Source organism: Megalobrama amblycephala, linkage group LG21 (assembly GCF_018812025.1).
Source record: "Megalobrama amblycephala isolate DHTTF-2021 linkage group LG21, ASM1881202v1, whole genome shotgun sequence".
Classification (NCBI taxonomy): domain Eukaryota; kingdom Metazoa; phylum Chordata; class Actinopteri; order Cypriniformes; family Xenocyprididae; genus Megalobrama; species Megalobrama amblycephala.
This window is the reverse complement of record NC_063064.1, coordinates 26,799,644-26,816,825: the sequence shown is the minus strand read 5'-3', so window position 1 is coordinate 26,816,825 and position 17,182 is coordinate 26,799,644. Positions and strand designations below refer to the sequence as shown.

The 17,182-nt window shown below is 36.0% G+C and overlaps 1 protein-coding gene across 17 annotated transcripts in view; it reads left to right on the top strand.

The window, feature by feature from the left end:
• The first annotated feature begins 2,724 nt into the window (after positions 1-2,724).
• itpr1b (inositol 1,4,5-trisphosphate receptor, type 1b) overlaps positions 2,725-17,182 on the top strand; it is a 160,364-nt gene continuing 145,906 nt past the window's right edge. For 9 of the 17 annotated variants that reach the window (XM_048173395.1, XM_048173394.1, XM_048173386.1 and 6 more), the window contains exons 1-3: positions 2,730-2,926; positions 7,028-7,141; positions 11,607-11,677. In XM_048173395.1, coding sequence (XP_048029352.1) covers positions 7,050-7,141; positions 11,607-11,677 — 163 coding nt within the window. In that variant the 5' untranslated portion in view covers positions 2,730-2,926; positions 7,028-7,049. Of the gene's footprint in view, positions 2,927-2,979; positions 3,461-7,027; positions 7,142-11,606; positions 11,678-17,182 lie in introns of those variants that run through there. The other 8 variants (XM_048173391.1, XM_048173381.1, XM_048173385.1 and 5 more) reach the window with 3 other exon arrangements.

Genomic DNA, 17,182 nt, shown 5'->3' with positions numbered 1-17,182 from the left:
GCAACAAAGGGGGTGAGGCCATGTTGGGCTGCTTTAGAGAAGAGGAAGAGCTGTTGTAGTAGAATGTTGCTGTCATTTTACGCCGGGCTGCTTCACAAACGAGGGTCAATTCAATGCTGGATTTGCACAATAGATTAACATGACGGCACATGCTAGTTAATGAGTTGAATCAACTTCACAGCAACTACATAAATGTATCCACTAACCATTCAGAAACATCCAGTTGCATTCTAAAAGTTGTAACTTCTTCCTGAGTCTCTCCATCAGTATCCGACTCCGGTTTGAACAATATAAGGCTGAACACCGTTACTGACAATCCTCATTTTGGCTGCGTGAGATCGTCCAGCTTTGTTGTTGTTGAGCAACTGAAATGTGAGCTGTTAAAGCTCCGCCCTCTTCTGGAGCAGCAGCTCATTTGCATTTAAAGGAACACACATGTGTTTTTGCTCACATCCAAATAGGGGCAAATTTGACAAGCTATAATAAATGATCTGTGGGGTATTTTGAGCTGAAACTTCACAGACACATTCTGGGGACACCAGTGACTTATATTACATCTTGTAAAAGGGGCATTATAGGTCCCCTTTAAAATAACTGTTTTCTATTTAAAATGTAATTCATTCCTGTGAATTTTTTCAGCATCATTACTCTAGTCTTCAGTGTCACATGATTCTTCAGAAATCATTCTAATATGCTGATTTGCTGCTCAAGAAACATTTCTTATTATTATCAATGTTAAATTGTGCTGCTTAATATTTGAGGAAACCGGGATATACATTTTTTTCTTGGAATTCTTTGATGAATAGAAAGTTCAAAAGAACAACATTGTTTTGAAATAGAAATCTTTTGTAAAATTCTAAACATTTCATTGTCAGTTTTGATCAATTTCATGCTTCCTTGCTGAATAAATTTTAATTTCAGTTTTCAAAATATGAAAAAACAGGAAAATCCCGCACACTATCATACCTGATGAAGATCTTACGATCAAAACGTTGCTAATAAAGTAACTTTTTATTGCTTTGCAAGTTGATAGTGTGCGGGATTTTCCTGTTTTTTCATATTTTGACTATACCAGTCTTTTTTCCTACGCACCTATCTATCACCTACAGGTGTGCAACGCCAATTATTCATTAATTTCAGTTTTCAAAAAACAACGAGATAAACACATTATCCAAGGGAAATTTTGTATATAAATTCCATCAGGGCAGATTGAATACTTCGTATCATGAGCAAGATTATCATTGCATGATAATCAGAATTGCATTTTTCCAAACAACATTTTTATTATATTGCTGTATGTGGGGCAAGATTAATTCATTTTCATAAAGTTAACCTTTTCTCAACTTTATTCCCACATTATGTTCCCAACAGTTTCTGTTGCTCATGTTGCCGAAAATGGCCAACTCTCATTAAAACTGAATGACTTCTGCTGACTTTGTTGCTGAAAATGGTTGTCAGTCTGTTATGTGCCACAGAGCACCAAAATAACATGCATAATGAATGAGAACAAATATATGGTATATAAATAGAATAAAAAAATATTTTACTATTTTTTTAAATGAATTTCTTTCTGTTCTGTCACAACAGCATGCACAGCATTGGGATAGACAGTGAAAGATATGCTGTCATTAAAAAATAGACAATTTGTTTGCATCACATCCAATGTATGCAAAGATGCAAACACTGGATTCAGACATACGCTGATGTCCTCTAATATACACAGTACTGTCTGTTCAGCTTTTGGATACAGTCTTGTGGTCCACTGATGCTTTGCATCAACCAATACTGATACCTGTAACAACCCAACCACTTTAATGCACACTTGACCCATCAGTATTAATAACGACCCATTAAAAAATATTTCAATACAATTAAAACAAGCTGCAGTTATCTATAGCAACCTGTTTTCAAGTGCATTCACAAGTGAGTTTGGTGTATTTCATAAACAACCCAGAGCATATTCAAAATAGAGGCGTCTATCAAGGGAACACTGTTAAAAGCCAATGCCAAAGCACATCAAAAATGTGTTCCAGTTCGATGGATGAACATGAGGACTGTTTTTAGTAGGCCAAATGCAAAAAAAGAAAAAAAGTAGATCACCAACTTGATTTGTGGGTCAGACTTTTAAAAAGTGCTTATGAAAACCAGAATTGAAGGACATGGGAAGTAGTCCATCACGCCACGAGTTTAACCTGATCCAAACCCGTTTTGCTGGATTCTTAAGGGTAAGTATGCATTTGATGGTATTCGTCATGACTCAAGTACCTATTATGTTTCTTAAATTCTATGCATTTTTTTAGACTTTCAAAACTCAGATTTCGGAATGCCATAATTACATATCGCAATAATAATGAGGAATTATATACATTTAAATTAATACTGTTAAACAAAAATACACTCTTCACCTGAAACAGCTCCTGTTTTTGCCAGTTTGTGACCTCATAAGCTCCTCCCCCATTCCTTTTAAAGACACACTGTCGGCCAATAGAAAAAGTGAAAAAGAATATTTGCCTGTTTTTGACATCTATCTATCTATCTATCTATCTATCTATCTATCTATCTATCTATCTATCTATCTATCTATCTATCTATCTATCTATCTATCTATCTATCTATCTATCATCTGTCATCTGTCATCTGTCTGTCTGTCTGTCTGTCTCTGTCTGTAGAGCTTCAGAACTCCATTACCCATCATCTCTCACTCCTGATGCGCGTTCAGTTAAGGGGCGGAGCTTCAGGGCTCATGTGGAGGTGGTGAGAAAGCGGACAAGTGCGGACAAAATCCAACTGGCAGCTAGACGCCGCGATTTTCAATTGGGGGACTTTCGCATATCATGGAATTATACGAGGAATCCCAGCTGGAGCAGTTTTGCCGCTGAGCACATCGCCACTGTTTTATTCCCGACACGGTCTCCTTCTGAAGAAGGTAAAGTTCGGCTGAACTCTTGATATTACTGTACTGCGAAAGGGACATCGGGACATCAGGCAGTCAGTGGATGTATGACTGATGCATCCATCAGTGAGAGCAGAACGGAAGTTTATTGTATCAATGAAGGCGTTCGATGAGCTGATTGATGTTGTCGCGGTGACAATGTAACAGTTTTTAAAACGATTCAATGTAACCGTGTCAAGTGCAGCTGAAGGAGGCAGGTGGACCTCAGACATCACCGAGGCAGTGGATACACTCATTTAAAAGACATTATTCAGCCGTCGGGTTTACAGTATATTAGTGTTCATAGTGTCTTTCTGCATTGGAGTTTATGCAATGAAGCGGTTTGTTTTGTAATAGATGCGTTGTTCAGTTCGAGGCTGCTGAATTCTGATTGGCTGTTTATTATCACCTGTCAAACTAAGCGTTTGATCTCAGCGTACATACAACGTCAAGGTGGATGTCTCAGCTGTGTATGTCTGTGTAAAACTTTGTTTTTTCACACAGAGAAACTGTAGTTGGTATAGTCAGGTAAGTTCGGCCTCCACATTTAAAACCCCACACTATTCGACTCAGTGTTTCAGGGACAGCCCACATACATCTGTCATTCCAGCTACACATTTACTGTTTGCTTTAACAGGCCAAATATAATGTTTAACTTTTTAATTTGGAACTTAAAAGATTCCTGAATACCATTCTTTTAGCTTGACAGGAAAGTTACATCTTCTTAAGGACTATGTAGGCTATGTCAGAAACAGCTGGAACAAACATGGTTGAGATGTTTATCATTTTGGAAAATACGGAGAATTGTGCAGGTTTTTCTGTGGTTTGCAGTTAATTTAGGCATTTATTGTTATAGTAGGCCTGTAATGCATTATTACTGTTCCTGCACGGATGTCATTGCAGTACCTATCAACTTTATTTCAGTCACTAAGTAAGGGATAATGTACAGTCAGGCAGTTTTTTATCACTTGATTATCCTGCTACATATCAGGTAAATAAATAAATGGATATGAAATATTGAACAGAGTATTATTTTATTATCTTTCATGTAGAGATGTAGCAGGACAGAACATGAAAAAACAGGTTTCCAGGAAGAGTGGTCAGTTATACAGCGTTGCCTTGGGCTACAGTCATTTTTTAGAAACATCTGACCGCTTAATATCATGATTGACCAATCAGAATTCCAGAAAGCCGTGTAATAAAATAAAGTAAACATCTGCGTTATTCACTTGGGTAATATTTGAAATTCAAACAGAGCTTGAGGGCATGATGTGGGTTATCACTGGATATTGGGTAGAGCATGTTTACTGTTCAAATAATAATTATTAGTCTTTGTAATCAGGCAAAGAAAACAAAGTTAAGTTCTTTTCCAATAGTGCATAAACTGTCAGTTAAGATAAAGGGATATATTATCCCAACAATGTCAACACTGTATTTGTTTGTATTACTCTGATATATGTTGAGCATCTGTGCAATCTGTTCCTTATTGATGTTCTCTGGTCTCATCTGCCATCGATTGAACCGTAGACTTTATCTCCAGCTGACTGTAGCATTGACTCAGTGTACGTTCACAGAGGAGATGTGTGTGCTTTTAGTTATACGTATTGTTAATAATTTCAGTGCTTGTCCCACAAAAAAAATAAATAAATAAATAAATAAATTTAAATTTAATTGATTTAAAATGTTATTATAAATTACATTTAACTATTTTATAAAAAATAAAAAAAAATATCTGCAACAATTTATAATATTATTTATTATTTATCATGTTATTTATCAAATATTTGATTCATATAATTTTACATTTCTTTCTCATAGTGATATTTCGTTAAACATTTTCTTTAAATAAAAATGTTACAACCCATTGTAACATATTCTTTAAGGCTATCATAAGGCACTTCATATTTCATATGACACATTTCATTTGACTTATAATCTTCTGTGCTCATTTTAATGTATTATCAATGTTTCAGTCAGCAACAATCATATACAATGCATACAATAGAGCATAATACAAACCCGATTCCAAAAAAGTTGGGACACTATACAAATTGTGAATAAAAAAGGAATGCAATAATTTACAAATCTCATAAACTTATATTTTATTCACAATAGAATATAGATAACATATCAAATGTTGAAAGTGCGACATTTTGAAATGTCATGTCAAATATTGGCTCATTTTGGATTTCATGAGAGCTACACATTCCAAAAAAGTTGGGACAGGAAGCAATAAGAGGCCGGAAAAGTTAAATGTACATATAAGGAACAGCTGGAGGACCAATTTGCAACTTATTAGGTCAATTGGCAACATAATTGGGTATAAAAAGAGCCTCTCAGAGTGGCAGTGTCTCTCAGAAGTCAAGATGGGCAGAGGATCACCAATTCCCCCAATGCTGCGGCGAAAAATAGTGGAGCAATATCAGAAAGGAGTTTCTCAGAGAAAAATTGCAAAGAGTTTGAAGTTATCATCATCTACAGTGCATAATATCATCCAAAGATTCAGAGAATCTGGAACAATCTCTGTGTGTAAGGGTCAAGGCCGGAAAACCATACTGGATGCCCGTGATCTTCGGGCCCTTAGACGGCACTGCATCACATACAGGAATGCTACTGTAATGGAAATCACAACATGGGCTCAGGAATACTTCCAGAAAACATTGTCGGTGAACACAATCCACCGTGCCATTCGCCGCCGCTGGCTAAAACTCTATAGGTCAAAAAAGAAGCCATATCTAAACATGATTTAGAAGCGCAGGCGTTTTCTCTGGGCCAAGGCTCATTTAAAATGGACTGTGGCAAAGTGGAAAACTGTTCTGTAGTCAGACGAATCAAAATTTGAAGTTCTTTTTGGAAAACTGGGGCGCCATGTCATCCGGACTAAAGAGGACAAGGACAACCCAAGTTGTTATCAGCGCTCAGTTCAGAAGCCTGCATCTCTGATGGTATGGGGTTGCATGAGTGCGTGTGGCATGGGCAGCTTACACATCTGGAAAGGCACCATCAATGCTGAAAGGTATATCCAAGTTCTAGAACAACATATGTTCCCATCCAGACATCGTCTCTTTCAGGGAAGACCTTGCATTTTCCAACATGACAATGCCAGACCACATACTGCATCAAGTACAACATCATGGCTGCGTAGAAGAAGGATCCAGGTACTGAAATGGCCAGCCTGCAGTCCAGATCTTTCACCCATAGAAAACATTTGGTGCATCATAAAGAGGAAGATGCGACAAAGAAGACCTAAGACAGTTGAGCAACTAGAAGCCTGTATTAGACAAGAATGGGACAACATTCCTATTCCTAAACTTGAGCAACTTGTCTCCTCAGTCCCCAGACGTTTGCAGACTGTTATAAAAAGAAGAGGGGATGCCACACAGTGGTAAACATGGCGTTGTCCCAACTTTTTTGAGATGTGTTGATGCCATGAAATTTAAAATCAACTTATTTTCCCCTTAAAATTATACATTGTCTCAGTTTAAACATTTGATATGTCATTTATGTTGTATTCTGAATAAAATATTGAAATTTGAAACTTCCACATCATTGCATTCTGTTTTTATTCACAATTTGTACAGCGTCCCAACTTTTTTGGAATCGGGTTTGTACATAGAACCAAATCTTTAAAGTTCTTTAAACTCACACTCTCTTGCTGACCCTGTAACATCTCTATTGTTGAGCTCTCAAAAGGTCACACTAACAACTAGCTGTCCTTGGATAATACAGACATTATAGTGAACCAAGATGCTGCATTCAATTGCAGCCCTTTAGAAAGGTACAAACAATACATTGCAAAAAATGTGTCCATAATTAAGTGTCTTTTCAGCATGTAGCACAGCTGTATTTTCTACAGCGTTTCTCATTATCCACCCAGCAGAAGGACCTTGAATTCCATGCTTGTGCTGTCAAAAACTAGGCCATCTCAAAATGGCAAATTCTCATTTTCTCGAATCCATCCCCATGGCCCTCACGCTATTATTGTCTTGATATCTCCATGTCTGATGATAACCTACATATAATGTTTAAATAAGCTGAATAAAGGACATATGCTGATTTTATTGCACCTTAATCTGTTTCATATCTTGTCCACAGGCACACCGCGAAGTGGAGCAAAATGTCGGACAAAATGTCCAGTTTCCTCCACATCGGGGACATCTGCTCCCTGTATGCGGAGGGGTCCACCAATGGATTTATCAGCACTTTAGGGTAAGATAACCATCCTCATGTCGTCACCCTCTGTGTGGACACCAGTGTTTAAAAATAAGAGGAACTTGATGAAAATACGGGAGCACAAGAGGAAGAAGAAAGTGAGGGTTACAGCACTCAGAAATGAGAAGTAACAGAAATGTTGTGTACTTGTTCTTGTGCAGTTGTATTACAGTATGGATGCATTTTCACTAGGATATGATGAATGGTGGTTTCTAGGGCATTGCTAGGTGGTTGCTAGGATGTTGGTCCAAGCCAAAAGTCCGTATTCTGGTTCTTAAAAGTTAGACCGCTTAGATTTTTTCTCAAAATTTGCATAAAATTTGATTGGGAAATATGGGAATAGTTTTCTCATGCATTAATGTCGTGATAAAACAGAAGTAGCGACAGATCTTTTCTTATGTATCGTGATGTACATCCAAGCATAACAGATTATCGGTTTAGTTTTAGTCGACTAAATGATTGGAGAAGTCCTGCATACGTCACCAGAGAGAAGTCTGATGATTCACTGGAAGATTGAGTTATGATATTTAATTAATTAAAGATTATGGGGTCAATTTAAATATAAACATAAAATTGCTTAAACTGCACACTAGCAGTTTTTGCATTAACTTCTAAATCTAATTATAAAAATATGTTTTTACTCCAACTCATTGTTGTGATATAGTCATTTTCACAGTGGCTGTCATTTTCATGACAGATGAAAACATACATTAAATAATCAAGACATCCCTAACAGGTTAAGTAAAAATATAATGAATATATAGGCTAATACAGTGCATATATTTAGCGAAACAGTTCATTTCTCTAGCAAACTAACAAGATGTGGACACTGAATGACTTGCCTGAGGTAAATGTAATGTTACGTGACATTGTTTACAAGCTGTTTTATTGATGTCTTTCCACTGTTGAAACACTGATTGAGCAATTACATGAGATATACGTTTTAGTAATTTGTACTGTATCTTGTAACATACCTTCAGATGTTCATTCATTTTTATTCTGTAACTAGTATTAAAGAGAATGAGATGATCGCATTCACTCGTTCTCCATGCTGCCGCTTGAACTGAGGCACCTATACAGTGATCAGTCATGCCACATTAAAGGTGCCCTAGAATTAAAAATTAAATTTATCTTGGCATAGTTAAACAACAAGAGTTCAGTACATGGAAATGGCATACAGTGAGTCTCAAACACCATTGTTTCCTCCTTCCTATATAAATCTCATTTGTTTAAAAGACCTCCAAAGAACAGGCGAATCTCAACATAACACCGACTGTTACGTAACAGTCGGGATCATTAATATGTACGCCCCCAATATTTGCATATGCCAGCCCATGTTCAAGGCATTACACAAGGGCAGGCAGTATTAACGTCTGGATCTGTGCACAGCTGAATCATGATCCATAATATCATGATATTTTTAGTGATATTTGTAAATTGTCTTTCTAAATGTTTCGTTAGCATGTTGCTAATGTACTGTTAAATGTGGTTAAAGTTACCATCATTTCTTACTGTATTCACGGAGACAAGACTGTCGTTATTTTAATTTTTTAACACTTGCAGTCTGTATAATTCATAAACACAACTTCATTCTTTATAAATCTCTCCAACAGTGTGTAATGTTAGCTTTAGCCATGGAGCATACTATCAAACTCATTCAGAATCAAATGTAAACATCCAAATAAATACCATACTTAAGCGATTAGACGAACACTTTGTAAAGATCCATTTTGAGGGTTATATTAGCTGTGTGAACTTTGTTTATGCTGTTAAAGGCAATCGCGAGCTCCAGGGGCGGGGAGCACGAGAATTTAAAGGGGCCGCAGCCATAGAAAAAAATCTATGGGGTAGTTTGAGCTGAAACTTCACAGACACATTCAGGGGACACCTTTGACTTATATTACATCTTTTAAAAAGACGTTCTACGGCACCTTTAAAGACCGTCAAAACGGAATTTTTTTGTATGAATTTTAGGATAAAATGGACAGAATTTGAAAGATGACACTTTGTTTCTTATAGAAAGTAACAAAACGTGGAGCTTATTGTGATTATTGGTGGTTAGGCTATAACGCTGTATTCGTCATGTACACATGAGACACGGGACGAATATGTGTACCGTTACACCCTTAATTTCTATTTAATCAAATGTCAAGGAAGATAGTTTTATGACATAACTTCAACAATGGGCCAGGGCTGGGCAGGGGCAGCAGGGGGCGAAACTTTATGCGAAACTCATCATCGCGCAGATTCTTATTGAAATTACTGTATTTTTACCCTTGAAATTCCATATTGCATTTTAATATTTCAATGTAGTATAGTATTATATTTTCCCACTTTCTATGCCTCTATCAGAAAAGACCTGTTACCTATTTTGGACAGCAACCCACCAGTTACAGAAAGTAGAATAATAAAATGGTATTAATACAGGACAAAACGTTGCTAAAAATGCTAGTAGTTGTGGCCTCCCCCGTTTACTTTTCTGTATTCTGCTCCAGCGTTCCTTGTCGAAATTGAGCCAAGTCTCAACGCTGCCCTTTTCATGTCCTTCCCCTGAAAATGAAATTGCGGCGTCTTTTCTTAATCACACCCTGCCACCTCCTGGCAATCAGCCCCCCTTTGCCAGCTTGCGTGATGTGATCGCACACATCAGTACCCCACGTCACCCACCCATCCATGGCAACAAAAGCAAGCGTGAGGCTTTGAAGAACAAGAACGTTGACAGATCTCGTTTGTCAAGAAACCGTTGTGCAGTTGTTGTGCCTTGTAATCACTTTCTCTGCCTTTCTACCATGCGCACATCCTCGTGAGCAACGGCTATTTTTAGCAACTCTGGCATATGCAGTGTGTAGTGTTTGTCTCGGTGCCACCGAGCGACCTTAGCAGGGATGGGATAATGAGCCACCTGGCCTGCAGCTGGGCACAGGGAACCAGAAAGGACACAACGGCGAAGTGATGAGAACTGGCAGTCGTGGTGCGTGTGTGGCTGCGTCAGTCAGGTACAACTGGACCAAAGGCCGAAGCCACCTGTCCATTAGTCCCTGGAGAGTGTGAAATTCATTTATGGTGAATGGATGACAGCTGGATGCAAATCGCGTATAGACTTGTTGCTGGTTCATTTGAATAACTTTGACAGTATTCAGTGTTTTGAAGCCTCTGAATACTTTTAGACTTCTTGTACAGAAACTGTACACAATTATTGTGTTGTAAAACCCTAGTTGGCTGCCTACATAGACAGCATAGGTGTCCCACAATTAGTTTAAACACACCTGTGATAATTACCAATACTGTGTAGTTTTAATCGTTTAACATGCATTCAAAAGTGTGACATTTGAATGCATTTATGGTGCCACAAACTACTGCATAGGCAATTCATATTCAATTCAATTCAATTCAATTCATATATATATATATTGCTACAGATATTGATTATTGAAGTAAGCATATAGTTTTGTTTGGCATTTTGTACATTCCCAATTCCTGTTCATCCTCCCAATTCCCATTCATCCACAAATGTGGTCTAAAACTTACTGGTTCCTTTTTTTTCATGTGTTCCCTCCTCCACCCAAACCCAAACAGGAATTGTGTCTTGTATTCTAACCACCTCATATCCCTATTTTCTGTTATTTTTTATAATTTGAGAGAAGTTGACAACCATAACATTACAGTTCTGTTCATATAGGCTCAGCTGACTCACTTTTTTATAATGCACTGTGTTTCATAACTGAACAGAAATGTATTTTGCTGCTGTGTGAACATAGCCAATAAGAGTTAGATTTCCAGTGACTCATTCTGGCTTGTAGAGATATGGAGAAAGTATAATGAGAGGCAAATTTTGGTGTCATTACATTATCACTGAATGATTTAATCTGCATAAATTGACATTTGCTCTTAACAAGTGGAAAAGATAACACAGTGGCTCGTACATTTAAGCAGATAAACCTTTCAGGAAACACAAAAACCTCTTGATTTGCTAATTGTTTCTCTTTCAGACTTTCTGAATGCTAATACTCCAATACTTCACATGTAAGAGAAATTTAATTGAAGAAAAAACAAGCCTACACAATATTTCTAACCGTATTTCTAACCGATTTACCTTGAGCAATGGGCTGTCTTTTCGAGCAGTCATATATGTGTATATATATATAATATATAAGTATATATATATATATATATATATATATATATATATATATATATATATATATATATATATATATATATATATATATATATAAGTAGAGGCAGGAACATTCTCATTCTGTAGAGCATTTTATTGTACAAAAATTTGCATAAACTCCTGTGTAAAAGTCCTTAATATATTCCCCCTCTCTGAGCTCCAAAGTCCCTTTCCCCCACAATCAGTGCAGAAAATGCAAAAAATAGATGTATTAAAATGGAAATACTCAATATGCTGCCAGTTCCTCCAGAGAAGTTCTCTGACTCATGTCTCTCATCTCTGCAGTCTGGTGGATGACCGCTGTGTGGTGCAACCAGAATCTGGGGACCTAAACAACCCTCCTAAGAAGTTTCGAGGTAAGGCCACAATTATCTCTCAATAACTGCGGACTCTGGGGTGTTTTACAATTCATCCTGTGAAAACCACTTTGAAATCGGTTATTACTTTACCATTGAAATGGTACTTTAAAAACTTTTAGCAGGCTCCTCCCCCTGGTAGGCAGTGTCATGTTTCATATTGCAAAATTGATTTCAACTATTTTATAATCATTTTTTTTTAGTCTTGACAAAACGCACATATTGTCGGAAAAGTCTGAGACTCAAGGTTCCACACAGTAAAATCCCCAGAGTTATATCAACTCTGCTCAGAGTACATATGTTTCCTCTCTAAATAGTGTTAAAGTAACACTGAAGCAGAGTTAAAGTTACTGAGATAATTAAGCAATTAATAAGACTGTGACTGAAGTCAGTTGTTGTTCTTGTGTTTCTCTCTTCTTCAGTGATTCTGCTTGTTAACAGCAGGTGTTCATCACTAATGCACAATCATCACTTAATTAATTGCTTAATTATCTCATTAACTTTAACTCTGCTTTAGTGTTATTTTAACAATATTTAGAGAGGGACCATATGTACTCTGAGTTGATTTAACCCTGGAGATTTTGCTGTGCACAATTGGTGACTGTTTCGTGATAGAAGTGATATTGTGACAGAAGTGTATTAATTTGCTACAAAAGTGTCACCCAGTGGCTATTTTTAATATTTTAACTTCAATTTTTGTGATATTAACTTCAAATTTGGAACACAACTTGGTTAGACATATGACTTTGATTTTCTAGCAGTAAAATTTTTTTAGAGTAAAAATTATTTTGTAAAATATAGATTTTGTATAAAATAAAAAATGTTTTCACTTTAGTAATAATCTACTGAGTGTCTTTAAGACCAACTTCGTGCATTTTCACGTATATGCTCAAAAAGGGTGGTGACAGTTAAGGGGTTAAAGGAGTTTTTGTGTGATATGTGCTTGTGCGGTGTTGTTATTATCCAGTCTTCTTGTCAGTGATTGTGTGGATGTCCTTTGGCCATGCCGCTTTTAGCACACTCACACTTGTTTATCAGACTTGTCTCATTGAAAAAACGTGCTTCCAAAACTCCTTCAAAACTCTAGAAACATACCTATACATACAGTTCACTGCAGTTTTTCAAGCTGAAATGAACACTAGTGGCTGTAAAACAACTTTTATTCATTTTCCCAATTTATGAAGAAAGTGCAGATTATTGATTTAATGAAGGCTCATTTTCCAAGTAGTTCCTTGCACAATACTATGTCATGACTTCAAAACACTTTTACCATTAGTGCATGATTTGCAAAGTAATACACTTGACGTTTACATCATATAACCAGCTCTATATGTATGGCTTTTCTGACATAGTAAACTTGCACAGTACCTCACCCGGTAAAGCATTGCACTTGTGATGTGAAGCGCTTGAGTCCCATGAAACACAAATCATGATAAAAGACTTTCAGAAGCAAGCTAAAATGGCATGGTTGTGTTTTTATCTCACGAATGATTTTGTCAACACTATTGGTAAGGTTTAGGGTATGGTTTAGTGTAGGTGGTACGGTATTTTCAAACTCACCAGACATTTCATGTCTGAAATGCAGCGATATGCGCAATAACCAATGTGATTTCATTTTGCAGCCACGTTTTTCTAAAGAGCCTCACCCTGGGTTATGGTTTTTCTTTGAAACTAAGCAAGATAGTTGAATAGGAGACAGAATGGGAATCCCTGTTGCCTGTGTAACACTTTTAAAATGTGCTATATAAAAGTGCTGTTGCCTATTTGTGTTTTCACTTGAATGATGTCTCACCCAATTTTGGCAAAATAGAAAGATCAGAGATGGTGTTATATTCAATATAGTGCAAATTAGAATGTGATGCATTTGTCTTTTGAGAGAAAGCTCATGCAAGTGTGCTCCTTTTGCAGAGTTTAGTTCCCGCAGTAACACACACGTCTGTCATTTTCTGCTGAACTTGAAGACCTTGATTAGCTGGTTAAGGTGTGGTTGATGGAACTGGAAGTAAACTCAATAGTAATGGAGCTCTTCAGGAGCAGGATTGAACTGTGATTGAACTTTTGTGGAAAAGGGACTGATTCTCCTTAAAGATGAAACCTGTCAGTAATTAGCTAACCTTGTCCTCCAGGCTGCTGTTTTGAAAAAAAGCCCTAGTCATGATGGGAGAAACTTCTGTAGCTTGATATGTTAGGGATGCTTAGATCAGAATTTTACAGCTGATTAATGATTTCTAAAGTCTGCAAGTAGGCTTGCATCTTTTGAATCTTGACAATTTGATTGTTTATGCAATCAGCAAAGCTGAGGGACTACAGATCATGTCATAGGGCTTCAATTACATCATGTGTAGCAGGGCTTCAATTAAAAAGACTGAAGAGTTGTTAATGTTATGGGCCACTGGCAGCACTATAAAAAGTTTTGACTAGCTATGATTTTGCCTCAGTAAACTCCTAATTACTGCTTATTAATTAAGTATTGGGTAGGATTAAGTGATGTAGAATAAGGTCATGTAGAATAAGGCACTGATATGTGCTTTATAAGTACTAATAAATATCCTAATAATATGCATGATAATATAAGCAACTGGATAATAGTGAGAATTGGACCCTAAACTAAAGTGTTACCAAAGTTTTCTTTTTAAGTTAACCTGGAAATGTATTTGAAGTTGTAATATCTGCATTAAATGGTTTTATTCCAGTCAAAAAAGTAATTTAATTTGACTCATTTAGGTTACTAAAACTGACAGACTAGGTTACACCAACAACAGTCTTTTTTTATAGGTTAGGTGATGTAGAAATAGAATTTGGAGGTAAAAATGTCAGGTTAACACTTTTTCATTGTGGAAACGTTAGTTGGCATGATGTTAAAATTCACATTATCTATTTTTTAAATGCGTCTTAATGATCTTATTGTGAACAATACATTCATGCATAATGTTTCTTTTTTTTGTGATCAACTATACATTCAGTTGTAATATTTACACATCAATTTTGTTGTGCACATGCATATTTGTGCAAAACATAACAAAATATGCAATTGCCAAAGCCTTATAGAACAATTGAAGAAGAAGAAAAAAATTATATAAATGTGTGCATTTGTGTTTATATACACACAATGAGTAGTAGGATAGAATATCATTAGGCAAATACAAAGATTGCTATACAACTATATGAAATAGTTGCTATATATTATATTATATTATATTATATTATATTATATTATATTATATTATATTATATTATATTATATTATATTATATTATATTATATTATATTATATTATATTATATTATATATATTATATTATATATAGGCCTCTGTATATTCCCATCTCTACATAGCATGCAAAAGAGAGCTGCGAGTCTGTGAAATGATTACTGTCATCTGTCACTGAAATGGTAATGGATAAAACAAGCATGTAAATAGGGTTTGAAATGTGTGTCACTGTCAACTGGTAAAGTCAACTGTCATTGCCAGCTGTTTAAGGCTTCAGTGGTGCTTTGCATGTGAAGTGTTCAAGCCTTTGCCAGTGACACTGCTGCTCATTTCTGTCTGTTTAATATCTGGAGTCTTTGCCCAGTCTGAGGGGTTTCTTTCTGTGACGTTGATGTTTTGACGTGCTTCACGATGTTGTATTACCTTTTAAGTCCAGCTGAGGTGCTTGAATGCACATACCATATGTAGAACTTTTTTCTTTACAATCCTTACATTTTTGAGGGTCGTTTATATTTCTCATAATTGCAATAAAACTGGAACTTGGCTTCAAGTCAGTGATTCTTTCTGTCCAAATCTGTCCTGCTACAGCGTAAAGCTGCAGAAGCGGTGGAGTCGTCCTCTTCAGGAGAAGCTTTCTGCATATTTGGCTTGAGGAATTGAGAGAGGGTTCAAATATTCTGCACTTCTGTATCATTTTTTCCCCCCTGAAGTCCACTTTGAATATTAGTCCAGGCTCCAAAAGAAGTTATAATTTAGTTTGACATTTTCATTTTCCATCCTTTCTCTGACCCTTAAAATTAGCTGCTTTTGCTTCTATACCTTAGTTCATTAAAAAATGAAAAGTCTGGCATTGTTTACACACCTTCATGTTGATCCAAACCTGTATGATTTTCTGCTTCTGTGGAACATAAAATTAGTTTTTTATTATTTTTTTTTTTTTAGCTGCTCTTTCTCTAAACCATTCTGGTTCCTAGAATGATAAAAAAACAACTTTATTTTTCATGAAAATGGTCCATATGACACTTCTGAAACCACGTGCTAGTTTTGTGTGTTATTATGTATTGAACATGTTCTGCCGTTGTAACTCCATTCACTACTGTTTAAATGTTTGGAGTTGGTAAGACTTTTTAATGTTTTTGAAAGAAGCCTCTTATGCTCACCAAGGCTGCATTTATTTGATCGAAAATACAGTAAAAATTGTGAAATATTATTACAATTTAAAATGACAGTTTTCTATTTTAATATATTTTAAAATTATTTTTTCCTGTGATGGCAAATCTGAATTTTCAGCATCATTACTCCAGTCTTCAGTGTCACATGATCCTCAGAAATCATTCTAATATGCTGATTTGTTGCTCTGGTTAATATTATCAATGTTGAAAACATCTGTGCTCATTATTTTTGGAGAAACTCTGATATTTTTTTTCACAATATAAAAGTCTGTACTGTAAATTCTGATGGTTTTAGTGTGTCCTTGCTGAATTTCTTAAACTTATTTTTTATTTTTTTTTATTTTTTTCGTTTTGCACATATTTTGTTTTTAATGATGCCTCACTAGTTTGTTCTTTGATTTTTTTTTTTTTTTTTTTTTTTTTTTTTTTTTTTTTTCCTTGCTTGAAGTATATTGGGGCCTTTAGTGTTCTTGTACTTTATACAATGAGCTGTGTGCTACTCCAAACAGCAGATCAGATGCTCCTGACACTGCTCTCTATGGTTGATCATGAGCATGAGTGAATGTGGCAGATGGATGGGTCTTTGTCAGCTTGTTTTGTATGGTTCTGTGTGTTGGCGTTTGCTCAGGAGTTTATTGTGTGTATTGTAGCGTGTCCATGTGTGCCTGTCAGTTTGATTAGACCATCGCTTTGGCTTCAGTGTGACAGATTTTGATGGAAAGATCAGATGTTGTATTTTTATAGAGACTGATGGATGAAGCTGACAGTAAGACACCTCTATAGTTAGCCGGCTAGATGGTTGGTTCTCCCTGTCTGGTTTAATATATCCTCAAAAGACTCATAGAAGGGCAGAATGTTTAGCATTTGATCTTTTAGCTTTGACCGACATTAAAAGCTAACACAAATTCTCTCTATAGAGACAGCTCTGTATCGAGAAACAAACACAAACTGTGAATTTCAAATGACTACTTGAAAGAAAATAATAAAAAAAGGTCATTATTTTATTTTATATAAATAATGATTTTATTCATTTAAAAATATGCATGGTTTTATATTTATTTATTTTAAAATGCAGTGTGACATTGTTAGAGAACAGCCAATCACATTACTTGAAACATAGAGA